The 22862-nt window shown below is 47.6% G+C and overlaps 2 protein-coding genes across 9 annotated transcripts in view; one reads left to right on the plus strand and one right to left on the minus strand.

Annotated features, from left to right (window-relative positions):
* ACAD10 (acyl-CoA dehydrogenase family member 10) overlaps window positions 1–22862 on the plus strand; it is a 627389-nt gene that overhangs the window by 387542 nt on the left and 216985 nt on the right. For all 8 annotated transcript variants that reach the window (XM_086943061.1, XM_086943062.1, XM_086943065.1 and 5 more), the window contains one exon: window positions 21738–22147. In XM_086943061.1, coding sequence (XP_086799187.1) covers window positions 21738–22147 — 410 coding nt within the window. The remainder of the gene's footprint in view (window positions 1–21737; window positions 22148–22862) is intronic.
* Window positions 973–5514, minus strand: LOC147679477 (uncharacterized). The gene is made up of 2 exons (XM_086943066.1): window positions 4012–5514; window positions 973–1242 (listed from the first exon to the last, which is right to left on the minus strand). The coding sequence occupies exons 1-2, from the start codon at window positions 5512–5514 to the stop codon at window positions 973–975; spliced, it is 1773 nt and encodes a 590-aa protein (XP_086799192.1).

The following is a 22862-nucleotide window of genomic DNA, read 5'->3' on the forward strand; positions in this document are numbered from 1 at the left end:
TTCTTAAACGTGACATTTCCATCATATGGTGAATCTTCATATAGTATTCATTGGAATCGTAAAAAATTTAGCCAGAAAGACCGAGCCGACACGTGTTTCGTCACGGGAAACAATCACCCATTGACTTTTTCAGGGCATGAAAAAGCTCCTCATGAAGTCATACTTCACATTCCAGGTATGGCCTGTCTAAGGTACGGTACTATCTCAGACTAAATAGCGTCATAATCTCTTCATGCGGTCATCATTTCGTCCATCATTAATTGAATCGATATCTTCAAAAAGTCGTCGCGGTTCAAATAAAGAGGAAATATATAAATTTCTCGACACGCGTCGTCATAAGTTGAGCCTCAAAATTAGTAGCTACTGGCCACCTCTGACCGCACCAGTACCAGCACTGTTCCATCTCAGTGTGTGCGTGGGGGTGTGGCGGACCGGAATACCAAGCGCGGAGGCCGTATATAGTGGGCAATGTTTGATTTATTTCCGTTCGTTTGCTCAAAACAGGGTGATTAGCAAAAGTCAATGTTCCAGAAATGAAAGGCACAGCTCCACGGGTGGAAGAAGGGTCCAGGTCCGGTAACGTTGTCAGCGGGCTCTCCGGGTCTTCTACTCTTGGGGATGTCCTCGGAGGTACAGGGAGGAAAACAAAGAAAAGAAAGGAGCCGTTAGTCCTGCCGGACTTCTCTCGTCGAATCCCTAATACCAGCACCGGGGACTGTGAGGGGTAAGAAGACGAAAGTGAGGAGGGGACGGTAGGGTCAGGGTAGGGACGGACACAAGCTGGGTATCGAGAAGCAGTAGGGGTGTAGGATGGTGGGACGTGAGGATTAAAGGGTTTCTTTGCAAAGTGGAGGAGTGCTTTACAGTATTTACACAGTGCTCCGAGTGACGACGTGAGCCTAAAGGGTAGTTCAATTATACAGAAGGGAGTTATTTACACTGCACCTAATGTGCTATCGGAGGGGTTCCGTATCACTCACCCGCTCCGCCGCAACTCTCCAAGTTGAGTTGCGGCCGCTCCCCAGCAACCTCCGGTGGACTCCACCAATCTTCGGACCAGTCCTCTTCCTCTTCACTCGTCCTCTCCTTCACCGCTCCAGTCGGGGTCTCCTGCCACAAGCTCAATCCGACGCCGGACTGTTTCCTGGGTCCGGTATTTCTAGTGTCCGGATCGCGTGAGGGGGAGGTACTTCCGGGGTCAGGAGGTAGTGCTTCCGTGTTTCCGCCGTTCCGGATTGGGTCCTGGAACAGAGGACAGAGGGTTGGACATTTGGTGGGTTGGGCTGCTACTATGGACGCTCTGGTCGGGTTCCCTGTCGTACGGGAAGGACTGCAATACCGTGGTGTGTGACGGGTATGTGGGGCCGCCGTATCACATCCCCTTCCCCTAGCTGTCTTTCTAGTACGGGTTTGGGCCATGGGATAACGGGAGAGGAAATCGGCATTGCCCTGTTCAGTCCCCTTACGGTGCAATGTCCGAAATCTGTATGGTTGCAGAGCTAAGAACCACCGGAGGACCCGGTCGTTATGTCCTTTATTACGGGCCATCCACTCCAGAGGGGCGTGGTCAGTATAGATGACAAACTCTCTCCCTTCCAGATAATACTTTAAACTTTCCACCGCCCATTTAATGGCCAATGCTTCCTTCTCTACAACAGCATAATTGGTTTCACGGGGATACAGTTTACGGCTCAAGTATAAAATGGGGTTCTCGTTCCCATTTTCGTCTTTCTGTGAAAGGACCACCCCTAGACCCTGGTCCGAGGCGTCTGTCTGTAGGAGGAAGGTCCGTGAATAATCCGGACTGACCAATACCGGTTTGGAGGTTAATGCTGCTTTGAGTCGAGAAAAGGCTAACAGTAGAACAGGGTTGGGATTCTTTAGGAGGGTTTCTGTTTTTATGGACTTCCTTAAGAGATCAGTGAGGGGAGCTGCAGTCTGGGAAAAATTGGGTATGAACCTGCGGTAATAACCTAGTAGGCCTAGGAATGCCCGGAGGTCTTTTCGGGACTGGGGGAATGGAATGGATTGAATGGCCTCAACCTTCTTGGCCTGTGGACGTATCAATCCCTCTCCTAAGAGGTAACCCAAGTACTTCACCGAGGTAGCCGCTAGAGTGGTTTTTGCAGGATTAATGGTGAACCCAAAAGAGCCCAGGGACCCAACGACTTTGCTGAGGTGATCGAGGTGTTCTGCCCAACTATTGCTATAGATAACAATATCGTCGAGGTAGGCCCCGGCATACCCTGAGTGTGGTCTTAATACTTGGTTCATCGCCCTTTGGAAGGTGGCGGGTGCCCCGTGTAACCCAAAAGGTAATACTGTGAATTGAAATAAGCCGTCTGGGGTAGAAAAGGCAGTTTTCTTTCGGTCCTGTGCTCTTAGTGGGATCTGCCAGTAGCCTTTGCAGAGATCTAACGTGGATATGTATCGGGCCTTCCCTATGCTCTCGACCATCTCATCGACCCGCGGAAGGGGATAAGTGTCGAAGGTAGATATTTTATTTACCTCCCTGAAATCTATGCAAAACCTGACGGACCCGTCGGGTTTAGGCACTAGAACTATGGGGGAATTCCATTCACTGATGGAAGGCTCAATGATCCCCATACCCAACATTAGTTCGGTTTCTTGTCGGATCACATTCCTACGGGCTTCAGGGACCCGGTAGGGTCGAAGCCGTACAATCTTTCCGGGCTCTGTGTGTATGCTGTGTTCTGTGATGGTCGTGTGACCTGGTGAGGAGGAAAACACTCTCTGTAGGGGTTGTAGGGCCTCTCGGAGACTCTGTCTCTGCTCTCCGGTCATCTCGGGGTCAAAGCATGATTCAAATAAGAGAGGGCTTGGCATATCGCTGGTGGACAGGACGGGTCGGGGTCCCTCCCATTTTTTAAGAAGGTTGATATGGTACACCTGTGTGGTGCCTCGAACAGGATCGAGTTCTACTTCGTAGGTGACCGGAGTCACTTGGCGAAGAATCGCATAGGGTCCTTGCCACTGCCCTAACAGTTTGTGGTCTGATGATGGTCTCATCAGAAGAACTAGATCCCCATTGTTAAAGGAGCGAGGTTTGGTACCCTTATCATATTGCCCTTTCTGGCTGGCTTGTGCGTTCTCCATATTCTGGCGGACAATGTCACGCAGCTGTGCGAGATGTGTTTTTAGATTTTCGACATATTCTGGCAGGGGTCGGGTTCTGTCAGGTTCGGCCTCCCATGCTTCTTGGGCCATGTCCAGAAGGGTGCGGGGTGGTCGACCGTACAGCAACTCATACGGAGAATATCCTGTGCTACTCTGAGTTTTGCACCGAATGGCAAACAAGGCCAACGGCAACATCTCCTCCCACCTCTTTGCCTCTAAGGCCAACATTTTCTTCAGTGTTAACTTCAGGGTGGCATTGTATCGCTCTACCAACCCGTCTGTCTGGGGGTGGTAGGCGGAAGTGCGGATCTGTTTTATGCCGAGGTTTGAACAGACTTGTTTCATTAGGGATGAAACGAACGGAGTGCCTTGATCCGTAAGGATCTCCCTGGGAAACCCTACTCGTGAGAATATGGAGATGAGGGCTTTAGCTATGGTCTGTGTTGTAGGTTGGCGTAAGGGCACTGCCTCAGGGAAGCGGGTGGCGTAGTCCACCAGAACTAGGGCATATCGACAGCCACTGCGGGAGGGAAGTAAAGGGCCTATGATGTCCATTCCGACCCGGGTGAAGGGGATATCAATGAGGGGTAGAGGGAGTAAGGGAGCCCTGGGAGGACGATATCTACTGTTCCTCTGACATACTGGGCACTCTCTACAATATTGTCTGACCTCCTGATGTACTCCTGGCCAATAAAACTTCTCGAGGATGGCCAGACTGGTTTTTTCGTCGCTGAAGTGACCCCCTAGGAGATGGCTGTGGGCAAGGAAGAGCACCTTCTCTCTAAAGGGTCCGGGGATCAATAGCTGTGGTGGTTGGTTTGGGTTCCCCTTTCTATATAGTAGTCCGTTCTTTTTAAAGAAATAGGGACATACGTGAAGGGGGTCTTCCTGATCTAAGGCCTTTCCCCAGGCCTCTTGTAGGACAGGATCTTCTTGTTGCGATGCCCGGAATTCTCTATCTGTTTGCCAGGGGTGGACATCGGGAACCACCGGGTAGGCGGTGGTGTGGTTTCGTTTCTCTTTCCTCTTCTGATTACGGGATTTCCGGGCTTTGGTCGGATCTTCAGCCAGCGGCTGTTCCCCGGAAAAGGGTGCTTCTCCCCACCATTGGTTCAGGGAGTCTGTAGTGTCCTGCACTAATTTAGGGAGACCAGCATAATCACTCCCTAGGATCACTTGCTCGGGAAGGTTCGGTATCAGACCTACAGTGAGTTCAGTTCCGGGATCAGCTGGGTGCCGTACTCGCACCTGGGTGGTAGGGTACTTTTTAGTGTCTCCGTGTACGCATTGGATGGCGACGGTTCCTGTGGGTGGTCTTGGTGGGGTCGGTAGGTCCTGGGGCCGTAGAACGCTCTGGCGACAGCCCGTGTCAGCCAAAGCTAGGAGTGGATGTCCGTCTACATACACGGGACAACGGAACGGTGGGGGTTTCTTTCCGGGTGTTGCACACACATAGTTCTGTATCAGGCCTATCTCCATGGGTTCGTCTTTCTGTGGACATACACGTGCTATATGTCCATAGCCCCCGCAGTTGTAACACTGTGGACCCGGATTGGGTGGTCTGTATATGAGCGGTGGTGGCAGCAGGGAAGGCGGCTCCGTTTTCCTTGGAGGGGGGGGGGGTCGCTGGGGTCTGACTGTATTTATATGCGCTCGGTGGGGATGGTCATCTCTGCCCCTGGATGTTTCTTGGGCTCGACTGTATGCACTCGCGATCTCCACCGCGCTGTCGAGGGTGAGCCGTGCATGTTGTCGTACCCATTTTTGAGTGGCCGGATGTAGGGATGCCAGGAATTGCTCCAGATATATTTTTGCTAGGATATCGTCTTTTGTGGAGGAGTCAGGACGTAACCAGCGATTGGCGAGATCTTTAATCCGGAAGGACAGAGCCCTGGGGGTTTCTTGGGGCCCTTCCTTGGCTTGGCGTAACTTCACTCTATAGGTCTCGTCATCTATGCCTAGCCTTTCGAGGATACACTTCTTGATGTCATCATAGGGTGTGTTGCCTTGTATATTGGCTTGCTGATACGCCGCTTGGAGGTCTCCGGTCAGTAGTGGCCCCAAATATTGCCCCCATCGATCTGCTGGCCAGGAGGCGGCCTGCGCTAGTCTTTCAAAGTTCGTAAAAAAGTAGTCCGGATCGTCGCCAGGAACATACTTTTGTAAGACTACTGAGGGGAGGGAGGTTATGGGTCGTTGTTGTTGTTGTCCGAGGACGTCCGTTAATTTACCCATGGCCTGGTCGTGGGCATCCCCTTGGCCCTTGAGGACGTCGTGCAGTTGCCCCCGGTCTTCCTCAGCGGTTTTCAAAAACTTCTCCATTAGCTTTCCCAACATCTCTTGGGACTCGGCCATTTTCTGTACGACGGCCTCCATGCCTCCGGATCCCACTTCTGACACCAACTGTGTGCGTGGGGGTGTGGCGGACCGGAATACCAAGCGCGGAGGCCGTATATAGTGGGCAATGTTTGATTTATTTCCGTTCGTTTGCTCAAAACAGGGTGATTAGCAAAAGTCAATGTTCCAGAAATGAAAGGCACAGCTCCACGGGTGGAAGAAGGGTCCAGGTCCGGTAACGTTGTCATCGGGCTCTCCGGGTCTTCTACTCTTGGGGATGTCCTCGGAGGTACCGGGAGGAAAACAAAGAAAAGAAAGGAGCCGTTAGTCCTGCCGGACTTCTCTCGTCGAATCCCTAATACCAGCACCGGGGACTGTGAGGGGTAAGAAGACGAAAGTGAGGAGGGGACGGTAGGGTCAGGGTAGGGACGGACACAAGCTGGGTATCGAGAAGCAGTAGGGGTGTAGGATGGTGGGACGTGAGGATTAAAGGGTTTCTTTACAAAGTGGAGGAGTGCTTTACAATGTATGTACACAGTGCTCCGAGTGACGACGTGAGCCTAAAGGGTAGTTCAATTATACAGAAGGGAGTTATTTACACTGCACCTAATGTGCTATCGGAGGGGTTCCGTATCACTCACCCGCTCCGCCGCAACTCTCCAAGTTGAGTTGCGGCCGCTCCCCAGCAACCTCCGGTGGACTCCACCAATCTTCGGACCAGTCCTCTTCCTCTTCACTCGTCCTCTCCTTCACCGCTCCAGTCGGGGTCTCCTGCCACAAGCTCAATCCGACGCCGGACTGTTTCCTGGGTCCGGTATTTCTAGTGTCCGGATCGCATGAGGGGGAGGTACTTCCGGGGTCAGGAGGTAGTGCTTCCGTGTTTCCGCCGTTCCGGATTGGGTCCTGGAACAGAGGACAGAGGGTTGGACATTTGGTGGGTTGGGCTGCTACTATGGACGCTCTGGTCGGGTTCCCTGTCGTACGGGAAGGACTGCAATACCGTGGTGTGTGACGGGTATGTGGGGCCGCCGTATCACACTCAGACCCTCTGTTCTTCACTCAATGACTACTTCATTGAGAAAATCACTAACATCAAGGCCAATATCCCCACGGTACTCCAACCTGGCCTCTCATGCTCCCTCCCCCTCCCCTCCTCCTCTTTGGATCAGTTTCCTCCTATCTCCACGGACCGGTTCCTCAACCTGCTCACAAAAGTCAAGTCCGAATCTCCGGCGGACTGTGCTCCTGCACGGATCCTTAAAACTCTTTTCACTAGTTGCTCGGCCCCCCCTCTTGCCCTTCTTCTTTTTTTTTTTTTTTTTTTGAAAACCTTTATTTTGCACCAAGAAAAGAACAAATACGGGCCCACAACCATCAGGCCGGCCACAGATACTCATGAAGCACCAGTGCATGCAATACGGCGACACAGTAATACGTCGTTACCATCAGCAAGTATTTAAGAGTTACACTGTAAAGCGCCGTGATACCATGTCCCAGGATCAATGAAGGTTAATTTTAAATTTTCCATGCAACTATTAAAATGCAATTTGTACGTTTTCTTAATCATGAAAGAGAAATAATAGGCTAAGAAGGCAGAGTCCGTGCAGGTGGAACATGACATTAGCTACAATTCGCCACGCAATCTAACAACCCAACAATCAAGTCCCCCCCAGGCGGCATGGCAGCTAGAAGTATATGCAACAAGGGTATCAGTCCTAACATCCCACCCAATATCCGCCGCCACCCATCCCCTAGTAGTCCTAGACACGGACCAAGACAGAAGAAAGAGGAAAAATAAAAGTGAAGAGAAAAAATAAGGCACCATAGAAACTGAAATCTAGAAACTAAAAGTCTAACCCCCCACCCTACACGCATGCAGAGGCTACGGCCTGCCCCCCCCCAGCAGTGTGTCTGTCGCCCAATAAACCCGAAATATAGCAAGAAGAAAGGAGGGAAAAGAAAAGAAAAGAAAGAATACTATAATATCCAAAATATAGAGAGTGAGAAAAGAGCATCCTTATCTGCAACTCTCATAAAACACAAATTAGTCGAGAGGAGGAGCAATTCTAAATGTTCCCGGTCCCCCCAGCCACAAGTATATCCTCCACCCTGAATATGACCGCACAGTAGCAAATATTAATGCAGATACAGATGTGGAAAGTCAACTCGCAGTGTGCGTCTGAAATAAATGCAAAACAGTCCCAACCCCGTCTCAACCAGCCAAGAAGCCGATAGTAAGGAAAAGCAGCCTAGCCCTGGCCCGATCTCGGATGCGTCCCCGAACACACTCCCGGAGGAAAGCCCGCCCCCTCTGAAACAAAGAGACAATATGGCCGCATAGAGGAGGAGAGTGACTCAGGAGCGCAAAATGGCCGTCGAGAATCACCATAAAATCCTTTGTCCATCATTGAAAGTTCCTCCGTGACATCCAGAGAATATAGGCTCCTCAGTAAAAAGAGTGAAGGCCACGGATAAGGAGCCAGAGGTTGCATATCCAGGTCACGAGTCAATAGCGATGTTGAAGGCAACAATGAGGCAGACCCCGGAGGAAGGGGAAACAAAGTATCACAGTCGGGTCTGTCGGGCGGCCGGTCGCGGGCGCCAATAGAGTCAAAAGCAGGCACATCATCTCTGTAGGCAGGAAGAAACACTGTATCCGCACGAGGCTCTGGCAGAGGCACATCAAAGCCTTGCTGGGTCCAGACATTGCGCTCCTGCCCCAGATCGGACACCATTTTGTCGAATTTCTCACCCAATACGTGGAAGCCATTGCACATTTCTGATCGGAAGTCGCACAGGGCGAGCAGGATTGATCCACAAGATAGTTGTGGCTGCAGCCCCTTCTTCTCGATCCCCCGAGAAGGTGCTAGTGAGCTGGCCCCTAGCGCAGGCAGGGTAACACAATCCACGGGCAGGGATGGGCGCTCTCCCCCATGCCACGAGTCACCAGACAAAGCCATGGTACCGAAAATACAGAGTAGTCGCCGGGGCGGGTGCGGCACGAACAGGCGCCAAACCAGGTCTCAATATAACCAAAGTTAATTCCAGTCGAGCACCCGTCACTTAGAGCCGCCTCACATCAGGCTGATACACCGGGGCAAAGAAGCAGGCAGCCGATGCCGAGCAGACATGGCCGAGCGACCCATGCCGCGCACATCCAGCCCCAAACAAAGAATCCGTACCTTCAGGGCGTCTCATCCCAGCAAGCACTTTCAAGGCACAGCTTGCGATGGACCGCGGCAGGCAGCGCAATCAGGATTGTGTCCCGTGAGAACGGCACCACTTTCAAGTCCTCAGCGCCGATCGGGTAGCCCGGCCGCCACTAAGCCTCCGAGGCACGGCGACGAGCGGCAGTGCAGGCGAGGGTCCAGGGCTGCAAACAGCTCCGCAAATATCTCCGGCCACCGGGCAAGCCGAGATTCCGGGGAAACACGAATAGAGTCAGCACAGCATCGCAAACGTTCCGCCGCCAAGAACCACCAGGATAGAAGTCAGGATGTCCGTGCGGAGGAAAAGGGCTGGTGGAGCCGGGAGCCTACACGTCTGCTCCGGTCGCCATCTTGGCTCCTCCCCCCTCTTGCCCTTCTTAATGCCTCCTTAGCTCTAGGCTCTGTTCCTTCGTCTTTTAAATCTGCTATCGTTCTCCCAATTCTGAAAAAATCTGGTCTGGACCCCTCCCTCCCTTCTAATTTTTGGCCTATCTCCCTTCTCCCTTATCTGGGTAAGATTCTTGAAAGCCATGTTACATCCTGCCTGTCCAACTACATTGAGGAGAACCACCTCTTGGCCTCCCATCAGGCCGGCTTTCGCCCAGGCCATTCCACAGAGTCAGTGGTCATGGCGGTCCTGGACGAACTTAAAGGGAAAGCTGACATCAATCTCCCTCAGGCCCTGGTCCTCCTCGATTTGTCCGCTGCGTTTGACACGGTCGATCATTCCATTCTTCTCGACCGTGTCAGCGCAGCGGGCATCCGGGGCGCTGCCTTCTCTTGGCTTGCGACCTTTCTTCAGGGCAGGTACCAAGCGGTTCACCTCTCGGGCTTCTCCGCTCCTCCCCGTTCGGTCACCTGTGGGGTTCCCCAAGGCTCCTCCCTTTCCCCTCTTCTCTTTAACATTCATATTTACCCCCTCATCGCCTCTCTTCTCGAGCTGGGGGTCTCTGTGTATAACTACGCGGCCGATCTCCAGCTCGTCTTCGATCTGTCTTCCCCTTCTATCTCTCTTCCTAAGTTTTGTTCAACTTTAGTCTTTATATCTGAATGGATGAGCATCAATCACTTGAAGCTCAATCCGGACAAGACGGAGCTTGTCCTCACGGGTGGTCCCTCTAACCCCTGGTGCCCGGTTCATTGGCCCCCCTCTTTTGGTTCCCCCCCTTCACCACTCTCTTCCGTTCGGACCTTGGGCATTAAGGTCAGCCACGACCTTACTATGCATGCCCAAGTCAGCTCAGTAGTGTCCTCCTGTTTTCTGTCTCTCCGCCTCATTCGGAAAATCTCTCGCTATTTCTCTACGGATGCCCTCAAAACCATAGTCATGGCCCTCATCACCTCCCGCCTCGATTATGGGAATGGCCTGTACGTGGGCATACCTGCCTACGAAACCCGCCGTCTTCAGGCCATTCAAAACCAGGCTGCTCGCCTCATTCTTCGTCTTCCCAAATCCTCCCACATCACTCCCGCACTAAAGTCCCTTCATTGGCTTCCTGTCCACTTCAGATCCTTCTTTAAATTGGCTTGTGTGACCTATCGCGCTCACACCCACTCAGCTCCCCTCTTCATCGGATCTCTCATTTCCCCTCACGTCCCCAGTCGCACTCTCCGCTCCTCCTCTCTCTCCCTTCTCCATGTTCCCCGCTTTCGTAAATCCAGAATGGGAGGCACCCGATTCTCGGTTCTGGCCCCCTGGTTCTGGAATAGCCTTCCTTTGTCCATCCGCTCCATCCCTATTTACACTCACTTCCTCAAAGCCCTTAAAACTTTTCTGTTCTCCCAGGCCTTCCCCTGCTAGCTTTCCCGAGTCCCCTCTGTGAGTCTGGTCTAACCCTCAGCGCCAGGAAGCCGCTTGGCCGCAGTGCGCTTAATCAAGTTCTTTTTTTCATTTCATTACTACTAATTTTGAGGCTCAGCTTATGACGACGAATTGGTATTTGCTGCATTGTGCTTTGGGACAGTTATTGCTTAATTCTGTACTCCTTGTGTTTACACAGAGTAGTTTTTTGGGGACGTAAGTGGCTGATTTCCTGTTGTTCCTTTGAGCAATCTATTGTGGAACCTACTGGTAAAAATTGGCTTTTGCGCAAGGTTAACCCAGCCACATCTTGTATGCTCAATACAAGGTAGTTGACATGGAATGCTTTGACACCCAGGACAACATAGAGGACAACAGTGTGTCTAGAAGAGGTGGTGGTTCTTCAAAGCACTTTATTCATGCTTAATGAAACTCTTACTCTGGGTGATGAAGAGGAATATCAGATTGATGAGGCACATTATACCATAGGGGAAAGACCTATAATAAGTCAGCCTCCTGAGGGCTTTCTTAAGCTCACAAATTATCAGGAAGAGCAGATGCCTTCCAGAAAGCTAGGGCTAGTGACGTATTGTAGAAAAGGTGTGGTCAATCAGTGAGCCCTCAAGAAAATGAAAAGAGCCTATCCACATTGGGTAATATTGTTTTTGGAGTTACCTACATCTAAGGAATTGCCTGTGATCATCATGGTTAGTAAAGAAGGAGGACACAAGGAATAAATATACCCAGCACAAAACATCTGGTAGAGTCAAGACAGCAGCATGCTGGATATATATACACTGTTGATAAGGGTAAGAGACTCTGTGAACTCAGAATTAAAAAGTTTTGAGTGAGGTATCTGGTGGCTTAACGGACTAATGCTTTCACTGCAGGTTTAAATGTTTAACAGCCTGGTCACAGGTTCTATGTGGGTCCACCCAGCACCCCTGAGGTTGACGAAATGAGTACCATTGCTTTGAGTAAAAATTATCTGTCAGCCTTAAGATGGAGGTGAACATGTTTCCCACAAGTAGACCAGACGTGTTCTTTGGGAGCAGATCTTTGGATGGCTAGAAGAAGAATCCGAAGTGGAAGAGATGCTAAATAGCTGTAATACAGAAATCAGAGTGGCAAAATTTAGAGAGATGCTATATTATATACTCATTAGAAATGATTGGATAAAGGTGAGGTAAAATGAAGTAGACAAGGAGACAGATTGATGATGGATACGATGTGGGGAGGGTGGCTCATGCCTGCATTTGATATGGAGGTGTAAATCGGTAATAGCAGTTTCTCTCTTCGCTCTCTCTCGATTTCGGTTGCTCCCCTCTTTCTCTATACTTTGTTTTGACTCCTTTTTAATATGCCCCCTTTGTTTAACTTAAAAAAAATCTGACTTCATGTTGTTGGAGTTTGGAGTATTGAAGCTTCTTTGTTAGTCTTTCTACTAAGAGGAAAATTCCGTGGCTCCAGATAATTTCCCTGGGATCATTCACTGACTGTTTCCTGCTCTCATCTCATGCCTTGCTATGCATTTTTAGTTGTAAACTGTAATATTGTAAAAGGCCTTCTTGATTAATGTTTAGAGGGAGGGAGAAATAGCTAAATCATATTAGTAATATTTGTGGCTTAGCACTGTATCTCAAATTATAAATTAAGGACGAAGCGCAACCAGATATTCCATCATGGGAACCTGGGTAATATAAGTCAGTATGTCAACACTGGTTTCCTAAATTACAGTCATAAACCGTAACCATACCATACCATGCCATGTACAAATAATTAATACTCTGAAACAAAATGAACATAATTTGTGCAAGGATTAAAAACGTATGCTTTGCAAAAAGCGATACTGTATAAGTTCAGTGGTTCTTAACCTGTGGTCCCATAAAATATTAACACATTAACCCCTTCACTGCGCGCGTCGGCCAATGGCTGTCGCAAGCACTACCTCGGTAGTGCTGCGCACGTCCATTGGCCGACGCGGCCTCGCCCACTCAGATAAACTGCCGCACTGCAGCGGAATTCGTGCCATGTTTAAGCGGTTAATAAAGTTTATATAAATGGAGAAGCAAAATGTAATGTTGGACATTTTAAAACGTTTTGTAAATCTAAAGGTATTTGAAGCTGGTCACTAAAAATTAAGTTTGAATCCTCAGAATAATTTATGGGAGCAGCGCAAGTAAATCAGAATATAGTATGGATGATTAGTGGCCTCAATTGAATTTAAGAAAGCTCCAATCGTCCCATTGGAACACATACAAGGGTGGCAGGATGTCACATTGACACCCTGTTGCACCCCTAAATAGTGCATGGGTGCACCAGTGGCACACATACATGCCCTAAGGGCATGTATGTCTGCCACATCCCAGTGTTGTAAAAGCAAACAAGCATTGGAAATGCAATAGGTCTCGGATTTATTTAAGTTAGAGCTAATGGCATTGTAAATGGCAATGTCTTTTAGCCATGTGTTATGGAGTGTATGCATGTGGTGTGTAGTGGAATTATGTGGGTTGGATTGGAATTGTAGCAATGGTGACATGCTGCGCTTTGGGTGAATATGTTTAAAAGTAAAGTGCACCATACTGCGATTGCTACAATAGTTAATTGTGGATGCGTTAACAATTGATGTGTGCACTGATGGCTGGTGGTGTGTGTGCCTGTAGAAATTGTGCACTGATGGCTGGTGGTGTGTGTGCCTGATGGAAGCGTGCACTGCCGGCTGGAGGTGTGTGTGCCTGATGGAAGCGTGCAATGACGGCTGGTGGTGTGTGTGCCTGGTAAAAGCGTGCACTGACGGCTGGTGGTGTGTGTGCCTGGTGAAAGCATGCACTGACGGCTTGTGTTGTGTGTGCCTGGTGAAAGTGTGCACTGATGGCTGGTGGTGTGTGTGTGTTTGGTGAAAGCGTGCACTGACGCCCGGTGGAGTGTGCCTGGTGGAAGCCTGCACTGACGGATGGTGGTGTTTGTGCCCGGTGAAAGCGTGCACTTACAGCTGATGGTGTTTGTGCCTGGTGAAAGCGGGCACTGACTGCTGGTGGTGTGTGTGTGTGTGTGTGGTTGCGTGTGTGGTGATGAGTGTGTGGTGGTGAGTGTGTGGTGGTCAGAGTGTGTGTGGTGTGTGTGTGTGTGTGTGTGTGGTGTGTGTGTGGTGTGGTCTTATGTGTGTGGTGTTATGTGTGTGAGTGGTGGACTTAGTTTGAGTTTTCGAACCCTGCACACTCACACACTGCCCCTACATACTCACACAATGTTCACCCTGCACACACACTGCTCACCCTGCAAACTCACGCACTGTTCACCCTGCAAACTCGCACACTGTTCACCCTGCACATTCACACACTGTTCACCCTGCACACTCACACACTGTTCACCCTGCACACTCACACACTGTTCACCCTACACACAAACACTGCTCACCCTACACACTCACACAATGTTCACCCTGCAAACTCACACACTGCTCACCCTACACGCTCACACCATGTTCACCCTACACACTCTCACACTGCTCCCCCCGCACACTTACACACTGCTCACCCTACACACTCACACACTGCTCACCCTACACACTCACACAATGTTCACCCTGCAAACTCACACACTGCTCACCCTACACGCTCACACCATGTTCACCCTGCACACTCACACACTGCTCACCCTACACACTCACACACTCCTCACCCTATGTAAGGCGAAAAGACCTAGCTCTGCCCTTTGGCCTGTGTTGTAATCGTACAGTAGGTTGTGAGTAGTTGCGCTTGATTGGTTGGGGCGTCCCCTCCTTGCTGCTCCCCTCACAGAGGGCCGGCTGCCTCCATGAAGCTCCCAAGACACGTGTTCAGCTGTTCTTTGTTTTAGCTCCTGTTTGTCAGTGCAACGTGTAAGCGCACAAGCATACCCTGCTCTCTCTGGAACACTCACACTTCTGAGTCTCTCTCTCTGCAGTCACTCACTCTGCAGTCACTCTCACTCTGCAGTCACTCTCACTCTGCAGTCACTCTCACTCTGCAGTCACCCTCACTCTGCAGTCACTCACCCTGCAGTCACCCTCACTCTGCAGTCACTCTCCCTCTCCAGTCACTCTCACTCTGCAGTCACTTTCACTCTGCACAGGGTGTGGGGCAGGCGGGCGTGCTTTGTGTGCCCAGGGTAATTATCCCCGGAGGGAGCGTCATTTCTCACCCTCCGTGGCGGTGTGAGAAAAGGCGCAAAGTCTGAGGCTGTTTAATGGGTTATAATGTGTTGGGGTGGCGTGTTAATCTGTCAGTGTGGTTTAGTATGTGGATACTGGTGGGTGGCGACCAGCGCGAGGGAAAAGCCCTGGGGTGGGTTTGTTTGTGTGTGTGTGGTGGGGGGGACCTGTTTCCCTTACCTCCTCTTAGACAGTGCATGAGTTTCGTGACCTGAACCTGTTGCAATAAATTACTGTAATCCCCTCGATCACGTTACTTTGGAATTGTAGATAATGATAATCTTCTTACCTCTAAATCTCTATTAAGATGGGGCAATGCTGGCTGGCACTGAACAGGCAGTTGCCGATCCACACTCTGCCATGCTCAGCAATGCTTTTTGATGCGGACTGTAGGGTTAGCCTGCGCTGGGCCTCCGAATATTTTTGGGAAAGTAGTCAGGACACTTTATTTTGATGGGTGGTGTCATTTACCACACAATTTGGTTCCCAAGATATACTTTAACGGATATCTTGAGCGAGTCACTACTCAGTAACTGATGACTCGCCCCCATGCGTACGTGTGCCCCTTGTTTAGTTAGCGTGGTTTGTGAGAACTAGTTCATTCAGCGATGCATTTGCAGGGACACCCCTTGGATTTAATCGGTGTGCACGGGTTGGGTGGCCCGTAGGGTGTTGCTTTCACGTTTGAGAGGTTCATGCCTCACAAAGTCCAAAAAGGCAGATAACAAACCAGTTTGCGAACTCCCCAGTGGACCTGAAAAACCTAAGTGAGCTGAATGTTGTTGTGCACTTTAGGGAATCCCCCTATTGGGGTACAGCGGGAGCTTAATGTGAAAGGGGGATCTCGGAGGGTCTCAGATTATGGCCCTGTGTGGACAGTCCTTGGGATGCACTGATTGATGCGTGGAGGAGCATTAGTCAACTCGGAGCTGTGGTGCCTTCACTCTGTGGGGACGCCGCTCAGTCAGTGCTGTCGTGCGTGTGGGTGGCGGTACTCCTCCAGGTTGTCAGTATTTAGTGGGGGAAGATACTCTCCCGTGTTCAGTGGCCTGTGTGTGTGAGGGGGTGCCACTTTTCAGCTTCTGTCGCATGTGTGGTGGGAGGCGGGGGCTGGTGGTGACGGATGCGTGCGCTCCCCGCCTGCCTCTGGCGCACCCAGCAAGGAATGCGAGCCCAGCCCAGCCTGCTCCAGGGACTCCTTACGTAAAGGCGAGGCACCTTCCCGGGCGGGTGATCCTCGGATCTTTCTTACTTTCTAACAGCCTCAGCCCACACAAATCCCTCCCACCTCCTGGGAGCCCCTGTAAGAGCCCTTCCATGGCCGGTTCTGTCTGTCGCTGAATGTTTAAGGTGGCAGCAGTCACGGATCTGGGGGAGGGAGATGTTGAAGCCAGAGATATAAACATACGGTGGTGGTCTCTAGTGACAACAGTAAAACTATGGCTATTGACATGCATGCAAGCCAATATTAGCAGAAATGTTTTTATTTTTGAATTCTTATAGTTACATTTTTCTCAGGATACATTAATGATAAATCACATTTTACCCGTTATCTCTTTTCAACTGTTACCACACGTTGCTTTGTATGAGACTGGAAGGCCAAAACATGTGGTGCTTCAAAAGTCTTACGTGCTCGGTCTTTCTTTGTAGAAGAAATAGACCATGAGAAAGAATCGACCTACAAAAAAAAAAAGCCCACGAGTGGTGCGCGCGCGCCACTGCGAGCATATGTTTTGAATTTTCGCGGCTGTCAAGCCGCGATAATTAAAAACATATGGCCTCTGGTGCACGGAACAGACACCAATAGGCCATAGGCGGAGCTATGCTGCCGCCTATGGCCTATTGCGTGTTCTGTTACAAAACAGCACGCTCGCAAAGGCCAATGAAAATGGACCTTGGAAATAACACGCACGAACTGCGTGGAATTTCCAGGTCCATTTTCAAAACGCAGGGGAAAGGACTCTCGCTGCGCGACACTGCATGCGCAGTGTACGGCAGGCCCGAGCCCTACAAATTGCTCTTTCAAAGTTTTTTTTTATTTACCACCAACTTGTAGTTGGTGGTAAATAACGAATCCTGAAACGAAACTTAAGTGCCCTCTACATTACGTATTCGGTAATTTACCGAATCGGTATGTTAAGAAATCGGTAATTTACCGATTCCTTAAGTTACGTATTCGGTAAAATACCGAATCCTACAAAAATGCCACCTACATTCCAAATGCCAAATACCGGTCGGGTAATTTCCCATTATAATAATGGGGTAACCCTAGAGGTACTGGACCTGGGTAATTACTAATGTAAACAAACAATGGTCCAAGACCCAATTTTTTGAAAACGAAAAATCAACGATTAAACAGCTTAAGGTGTGCATAAAATTCACAACCCAAACACAATTAATGAGAAACAAGAGAATAGGCAACAGTAACAAACTCAAACTTTTTTTGCATTTAATCCATTCTTGGAGTCCAAATTATTATCTACAGTTTTTTATACATTTTATATACAATGCCCCGTATCAAGAGCGTGCAGTAAAAGAAAAGAAAGTGTCAAAGGGCGTGATCGTGATGAGATGAAAAGAGAAAAGAAATCACACAGAGTATATAAAAAATTATTCTGTTTATTCAGAAAGAAAACAGTCAACGAAGGACTGGAGCAATAAATCCTGGCCACATTAGTAAGTCAAATGTACAGTCCTTAATGTTATTCATGAGACATAAGATGTATGAATGTCTGCACTAAAGGGAAGATAACATTAGTGGTCCAGGTATTTTTAATTAGGTGTCGACGTTTCGACTCGTCTTGCGGCCTTGCGGTTAGTTATTCCTGGGCCATGCGAGTCTTCTTCAGGACAGATATGACGGGGCAAGGGATCAGGTAGATGACCCTATAGAGAATACAAATATCGGTGAGGATTGGAGCTGTTGCCTATTTTATTTATTTAAAACCTAGGAGAGGGTTCAAAAAATGGCTTACCCTTCACAGGATGGGGTAGGCGTAATTTCTCCCAAGGTAACTTGGTCCTTACAAATTGGAGGGGGTATTATATAGGTCCTCTGAAAAAATCAAAGAGGAACCTGTGCGTTACAATAATGCATGCTTAGTAGGAATTATTGCCAGGATAGACAGTATAAATATATTATTACCTTGTGTGTGCGTATGGGGTTCCTATGTTAATCATGAGACCATATACCAGTATATGTCTCCTCAATCCAAATCCATGGTAATTGTGCAGCTTGAAAAAGTCTTCACATTTTTTATTATACCTAGAAAGTTAAGGGCCAAATACTAGTAAGTATCAATACAGTATGGTTCCAATAGTAAATAGACAGATGGCCAAACGGGGGCCCTTTACCTGATTAAAGCTGTCTAAAATTGCTTCAGAGAAAGGATAAATCATTCGCCAAATCGAAGCCAGAAACAGCAACTAAAAGCAGAAAAACGGGGATAAGTCTCCTTCCCTGAAACGCTCCGCGTTATTCTAGCAGGGTCTCACATGTTAACTTACTTGGAAAAAACCGAGCAGCGTGGTCTGGTAAGTAGACACGCGTCGGTAGTGGAACCCCAGGGCAGAGTGGTTCAACACATCGTGTGTTGACTCTGTTGTACCGCGTTCGGATAATAGAACGCGATGACGGACTACTCCGTGACCGGGCACTTCCGGGTGAGGGAGGACACTCCCTTCGCCCGTGTATTGGTTTAAAATTGGAATATTAGGTTTGAAACATTGACGCTAGAAGGTGTAAACCAAGCCCCTGTTAATGTTTAGCGCTACAGGTTATTATGTGAGCAAAAAATATAATTATTTCTTGCAAGAGTACATGTTCGAAAATATTTATAATTAGCGTGTTAACAGGCTAGGCACGTTCATCATGGGGTATACTACATATAAGCTAGTTTTAGTTGCATTGAACATAGGAGAATCAGCTTAAAGGTGAATACCCATGGCGGCCATTTTGAGTTGGGGAGACACAGATCGGGCCCCATTGGTCATCATAATACACATGTTAAAAGACATATTTACAAAGAAAAGGGACAGTTGACAAACACTATTTACAATTACACACAAACAGCGCATAGTTACCATAGTAATAGTCATTCACAATGAACATACAAGATCTGAATGTCATAGCTGATTTCACACTTGAGGGAAAAAAGGGGGGAATAAAGATCAGAGGATTCCCACTTGTCTATTGATCTACTCTAATTCATTCAACCCTTTGTGTGCCGTATCCAGGAGGTGTATCCAACGGCATTCCCTCCTGCTTAGGATGCTCTGTACATCACCCCCTCGTGGGTTAGCTTGTACTTTTTCCACGACCCACCATTTGATGCTCTCCGGAGGGTGCGAAAAAGTGGTAAAATGCTGTACAAGTGGAGCCCCTATTGTTTTGCACCGAATCCGGCTGACATGTTGGAGGATCCTACACTTTACTCTTTGGATGGTTTGGCCCACATACATAAACCCACAGGGGCAAAGAATGGCATAAATCACCCCTGTGGTGTTGCAGTTACTGTGAATTTTTAATGTGTATGTTTGGTCATTATGAGTAAAAGTGGTACATTCCACAGACATGGGGCAGGCTTTACAATTCCCGCATTTTTTGTGCCCAATTACCGGTGGTAAACCCCATAGTGTGGTTTGGGAAGGGGCTGATGGTGTAGGAAGAAGTGACTTGATGAGATGATCCCATTAAAAATTTATTGATCTTGTATGTTCATTGTGAATGACTATTACTATGGTAACTATGCGCTGTTTGTGTGTAATTGTAAATAGTGTTTGTCAACTGTCCCTTTTCTTTGTAAATATGTCTTTTAACATGTGTATTATGATGACCAATGGGGCCCGGTCTGTGTCTCCCCAACTCAAAATGGCCGCCATGGGTATTCACTTTTTAAGCTGATTCTCCTATGTTCAATGCAACTAAAACTAGCTTATATGTAGTATACCCCATGATGAACGTGCCTAGCCTGTTAACACGCTAAATATAAATATTTTCGAACATGTACTCTCGCAAGAAATAATTCTATTTTTTGCTCACATAATAACCTGTAGCGCTAAACATTAACAGGGGCTTGGTTTACAACTTCTAGCGTCAATGTTTCAAACCTAATATTCCAATTTTAAACCAATACAGGCGAAGGGAGTGTCCTCCCTCACCCGGAAGTGCCCGGTCACGGAGTAGTCCGTCATCGCGTTCTATTATCCGAACGCGGTACAACAGAGTCAACACACGATGTGTTGAACCACTCTGCCCTGGGGTTCCACTACCGACGCGTGTCTACTTACCAGACCACGCTGCTCGTTTTTTTCCAAGTAAGTTAACATGTGAGACCCTGCTAGAATAACGCGGAGCGTTTCAGGGAAGGACACTTATCCCCGTTTTTTCTGCTTTTAGTTGCTGTTTCTGGCTTCGATTTGGCGAATGATTTATCCTTTCTCTGAAGCAATTTTAGACAGCTTTAATCAGGTAAAGGGCCCCCGTTTGGCCATCTGTCTATTTACTATTGGAACCATACTGTATTGATACTTACTAGTATTTGGCCCTTAACTTTCTAGGTATAATAAAAAATGTGAAGACTTTTTCAAGCTGCACAATTACCATGGATTTGGATTGAGGAGACATATACTGGTATATGGTCTCATGATTAACATAGGAACCCCATACGCACACAAAAGGTAATAATATATTTATACTGTCTATCCTGGCAATAATTCCTACTAAGCATGCATTATTGTAACGCACAGGTTCCTCTTTGATTTTTTCAGAGGACCTATATAATACCCCCTCCAATTTGTAAGGACCAAGTTACCTTGGGAGAAATTACGCCTACCCCATCCTGTGAAGGGTAAGCCATTTTTTGAACCCTCTCCTAGGTTTTAAATAAATAAAATAGGCAACAGCTCCAATCCTCACCGATATTTGTATTCTCTATAGGGTCATCTACCTGATCCCTTGCCCCGTCATATCTGTCCTGAAGAAGACTCGCATGGCCCAGGAATAACTAACCGCAAGGCCGCAAGACGAGTCGAAACGTCGACACCTAATTAAAAATACCTGGACCACTAATGTTATCTTCCCTTTAGTGCAGACATTCATACCTCTTATGTCTCATGAATAACATTAAGGACTGTACATTTGACTTACTAATGTGGCCAGGATTTATTGCTCCAGTCCTTCGTTGACTGTTTTCTTTCTGAATAATACAGAATAATTTTTTATATACTCTGTGTGATTTCTTTTCTCTTTTCATCTCATCACGATCACGCCCTTTGACACTTTCTTTTCTTTTACTGCACGCTCTTGATACGTGGCATTGTATATAAAATGTATAAAAAACTGTAGATAATAATTTGGACTCCAAGAATGGATTAAATGCAAAAAAAGTTTGAGTTTGTTACTGTTGCCTATTCTCTTGTTTCTCATTAATTGTGTTTGGGTTGTGAATTTTATGCACACCTTAAGCTGTTTAATCGTTGATTTTTCGTTTTCAAAAAATTGGGTCTTGGACCATTGTTTGTTTACATTAGGTCGGGTAATTTCAGCCGTTACCTACTGGTATCGGGCGACCTACATCTGGCCCGTAATCTTTAATTCTTGGCAAATGGTAGAAGAATGAGTCCTGATTATGGCGAGAGACTGCCTTGGACTGCCATACTAAATTCCTATTGCTCATTGTGCCATGTGGATTCAAACTGTACCCCACTAAAGAAGCTCAATCATGCAGAAACATGCCTGGGACTGTATATTTTCCAATTCCTATGGAACATTACCAGCCTCGCTCCAAAAGGGGCTAGATTATTTCTATTGGGGTGGGACCAAGATGGATATGGCAGAGAAGGGAATAGAATGAGCCCATAATAACTACCTATACTTCAGGTTAATTCACGTGTTCTGTCCATCTCTTTTTTATTTTTGTCAGTTAGGATGAGTGGTGTCAGTTTGTCATTCACCACTAGTTATTCAGACTAATTGCACCTCTTACACATACGCACGCCATACACATTGAAACATACATTGAAATTTGCATGTAACACTATATATTCTTATTTTATCCAGGACAGTCAAGCTCTGCTAAGGCTGAATTAGGTGGTAAACAAGCCGAGTTCATGGCCAATACAGCATGGGATTTTGCTACGAAAGAAGGATTTCGAATATTTAATGCTTCACCAACGAAACCATCTGCAACCACTATTAGATCGTACAGTACTTGGGCCAGCAGAAGGCACTGGGACATAAACAGACCTGCTAAAAAAAGAGTGTTTACTTCGACGCCAGTTTCTGCTTCTGCGCATGCTTCAAAAGGACTTATTATCTCACCTGATGGTCTTTCTGAAGAAGTTCAGGGTCTTTACAATAAACTGAAGGAATTTATTCATGTGAATATCTATCCTATTGAGCAGATGCTACGAGATCATCAGGTTTCAGAGAACAGATGGACCCCACCTCCTGTACTAGAGAAACTTAAGGTAATGGATGCCACATTCCTACTGGAATTCAAATGTTGTTTATTAAGTAAATTCCTCATATTAAATGATGATTTAGGAAGGACCCATAATAGGCTTTCTTTCTACCTACATCTACCTATGTCAAGTTTTGTAAAGCACAGCAAACACCCTGGTGCTATAGAAATTGTGGGAACCAAATAAAATATAGAGCAAGCTCAGGGTCGTAAAGCCAGCCCTTTAAAGGTTTTTAATTTAAAATGTTCATACAGAAAACTTCTTTCCAAAGCCAGTACCACAGCCCTGTGGTCTGGTAGGAGAAAGTTTTACGTCCGAGATGAGTTCTTTTGTATCTGTTTCGAAGTTAAATATTATTTTTGTTTTTTTTACTCCTTCCATACAGATCACACCGCTAGTACAAAACAAATTTGGTAATTTGACTGAGCTTCATTGGTTTATCATTCGTTGTCAAGTGGCTTTGGCAACATGTTGGCACGGTACAAATCAGATAAATGATATATTGTGTGTGACAAGCACTAGCTATCTTCATATGAGTAGAACTCTTAATAGAACCACATTTCTATTTGGGGTGTATAGGTAGACTGCTTTAAAGCCTGCCTTTGTTCTGAAACCAAGGGCGAGAGGTAACACACACATTGCATGTTTTGTATATTAATTGTATAGACAATAGTTCAGGGTGTGTTAGAATGCATTCCCAATATTTATAGATGCACTCAAA

The sequence above is a fragment of the Lissotriton vulgaris genome, chromosome 11 (genome assembly GCF_964263255.1).
Source record: "Lissotriton vulgaris chromosome 11, aLisVul1.2, whole genome shotgun sequence".
Lineage (NCBI taxonomy): Eukaryota > Metazoa > Chordata > Amphibia > Caudata > Salamandridae > Lissotriton > Lissotriton vulgaris.

Bases quoted from the DNA above. Each gene is read 5' to 3' on its own strand.
- LOC147679477 (XM_086943066.1), bottom strand. From the start codon at position 5,514: ATGGAGGCCGTCGTACAGAAAATGGCCGAGTCCCAAGAGATGTTGGGA. The intron at 1,243-4,011 runs GTATGTCCCTAT...CCTCTGTTCCAG, and splicing joins ATCAGGAAGACCCCCTTCAC to GACCCAATCCGGAACGGCGG.